This window comes from Eurytemora carolleeae, unplaced genomic scaffold (assembly GCF_000591075.1).
Source record: "Eurytemora carolleeae unplaced genomic scaffold, Eaff_2.0 scaffold803, whole genome shotgun sequence".
Classification (NCBI taxonomy): domain Eukaryota; kingdom Metazoa; phylum Arthropoda; class Copepoda; order Calanoida; family Temoridae; genus Eurytemora; species Eurytemora carolleeae.
In genome coordinates this window covers 145,332-147,548 of record NW_019396688.1, presented here as the reverse complement: position 1 = coordinate 147,548, position 2,217 = coordinate 145,332, and the positions used below count along the sequence as shown (strand labels likewise).

General features: G+C 33.5%; 1 protein-coding gene across 1 annotated transcript in view; it reads right to left on the bottom strand.

Annotated features, from left to right (window-relative positions):
• Positions 1-663: 663 nt before the first annotated feature.
• LOC111707397 (myb-like protein X) overlaps positions 664-2,217 on the bottom strand; it is a 16,857-nt gene continuing 15,303 nt past the window's right edge. Inside the window, exons 14-15 of the mRNA XM_023480501.1 lie at positions 1,688-1,922; positions 664-922 (exon numbers count right to left, since the gene is read on the bottom strand). Coding sequence (XP_023336269.1) covers positions 1,736-1,922 — 187 coding nt within the window. The 3' untranslated portion in view covers positions 664-922; positions 1,688-1,735. The remainder of the gene's footprint in view (positions 923-1,687; positions 1,923-2,217) is intronic.

The following is a 2,217-nucleotide window of genomic DNA, read 5'->3' as shown; positions in this document are numbered from 1 at the left end:
AATGGATAACCGGGCCTCCAGTCCTCTTTCTCTTTACATCATCACAGCAATCAGCTTGACGCCAACCTGGCCAAAAAATGTATCCAGTGTCAGAATTTAATGAATTTACGCCGTGTCCAAAATCCCCAAAAAGCCGGTTTTAATTGAGCGCCGGCTTAAATCTTTAAAATTTTAATACTTTAAGCGGAACCAAAAAAATTTGAGCCGCGGCTTAAATTTAAACCGCGACTCAAATTCTTTAAATTCGGCCTCTGTATAAATAAAGTAAACTTTGAAAAAATTTTTTTTAAGTCTTCTAGAATAACCCTATGAAAATTTTAGCGAAACTAGGGTTTCCAAATTTTCGTTCAATCTTTTTCGCGAAAATTTCATTAAGCCATCGAAAATGTGAACAAAATTTTCGCGAAATTAGTTCGAAATTTTCGACCTTTCCTTCAAAATCTTATTTTTTCCTCAAAAATACAATCTTCTAGATGCGAAATGGAAAGATTTCAATTTAAATCGAATCGAAATTCGCGAGAAATTTGAACGAAAATTTCAATGAAAAACCCTAAGCATTAAACAAAGGCGACTTCTTGGGAAGGGTTGTGATTGTAACTATATATATTTCATTTTTCAAAAATCATACACACATTAGAACACATTGTCATAAATAAAACAATATCGAGATGAAATCGTTTATTAATCAGTAGTGGATTATATGATTATATCAGATAAATTGAAACACATTAAACAAGAAAACACAAATTCATCAGAAATATAAAATACGCATCCGCCATTTCAACCTGGGTCAACACCAAAAAAAAAGGGGGGGGGGGACCAATTTTGAGTAAAAAAAGAATTAAATGAAAATGACCCCTGAATGACCTTTTATACCTGCAAGTAGAGACTTTATGTAAACAAATAATAACTTTGCCCGAACCTGAAATAAAAAATGAGGTTTAAACATATTTTTTTACAAATAGGGAGAGGGACAATGTTATAACTTCACGATCTTTTCATATAATAAAATCCAATTATTTAGAGGAAAAATTATTACAAAAAATTCTGAAAATTAAATTTAAAACTTTTATTATTGTTTGGGGGGAGGGAGAATATATTATGATAACTTGATAAGGTTAGGAAATTTGACATAATCTTGAAAGGCTCTGGGAACTTTAAGACAGAATATCGATATCGCCAATAATAAACCATGCTTGTAAAATGTAAAATTCTTGACAACATTTGTACTTGCTTGTGAAATATAATATTCATCGGACCAGATTTAATGAATTAGCGAGAAATAGTTTACCCGCGTTGAAGTTCAACTACTACTCTTCAACCTAAACCACTGGTTAAACTACAGTGAGAACCACAAAACTATGGAATAGGAAAACGACATTAAAGCAATGTTGTTGATAAATTGATGTTTCAAAGCGAATTATTTTAGGTATTAGTTTCTGGTAAACTAATTTGATTTGAAACTCCCTCATTTAGTCAAAATCGGTGTTGTGTAAACAGCACAATTGATGCGTTTCATGTTCATTTCTAATCAAAATTATAACTTGAGGCTAAAAGTCGTCTTCCTATTCCACAGTCTTCTTGTTCTCATTGTACATCCGCGCATAATAATTGTTTCTCTCTTTTCATTAAACCTGATCCTTAGACAAGACGAACAATCTTTAATATCTGAAAACATAGTTTTTACCTGAACCAACCACACATTATGCTTAGCTCTAGTCCTCGTCCTATAATCTTAATCAGAATCACTGGATGATTCGTCCTTCTTACTTCGTTTCTTCTTATCGTCCCTGCTATCGGACCGCTTTCGTCTGGACCCTGTAGGTTTCTTAGAAGAGTCGTTGGTGGATTTTCTTGCAGGCCTTTTCGAGGATTTCTTGGATTTCTCATCAGACTCGGAACTAGAGCTACTCGATTCATCCCTAAAATGAAGTTAATAATAATTAATGCATAGACGGGTTATAAAATTTTCCAAGCGAATTAAATCTAAATCAAATTAAGTCTGGTCGATTTTTGACGTTTTTTTACCATAGATGTCGTGTACCCATAAACATGAGAGTTTTTGCCGAATTTCAGGCTTATAGGTCTAAAATCAGTGACCGCAATTTACATTAAGCATTTTAAAAACCTTTTAAAGTCACTAGGAAATTTTTTTAAAGGGGATGGTGGAGTTGGCACATTTGATGTAGGGGGGGGGGGGCCCTGCCTTCATTTTTG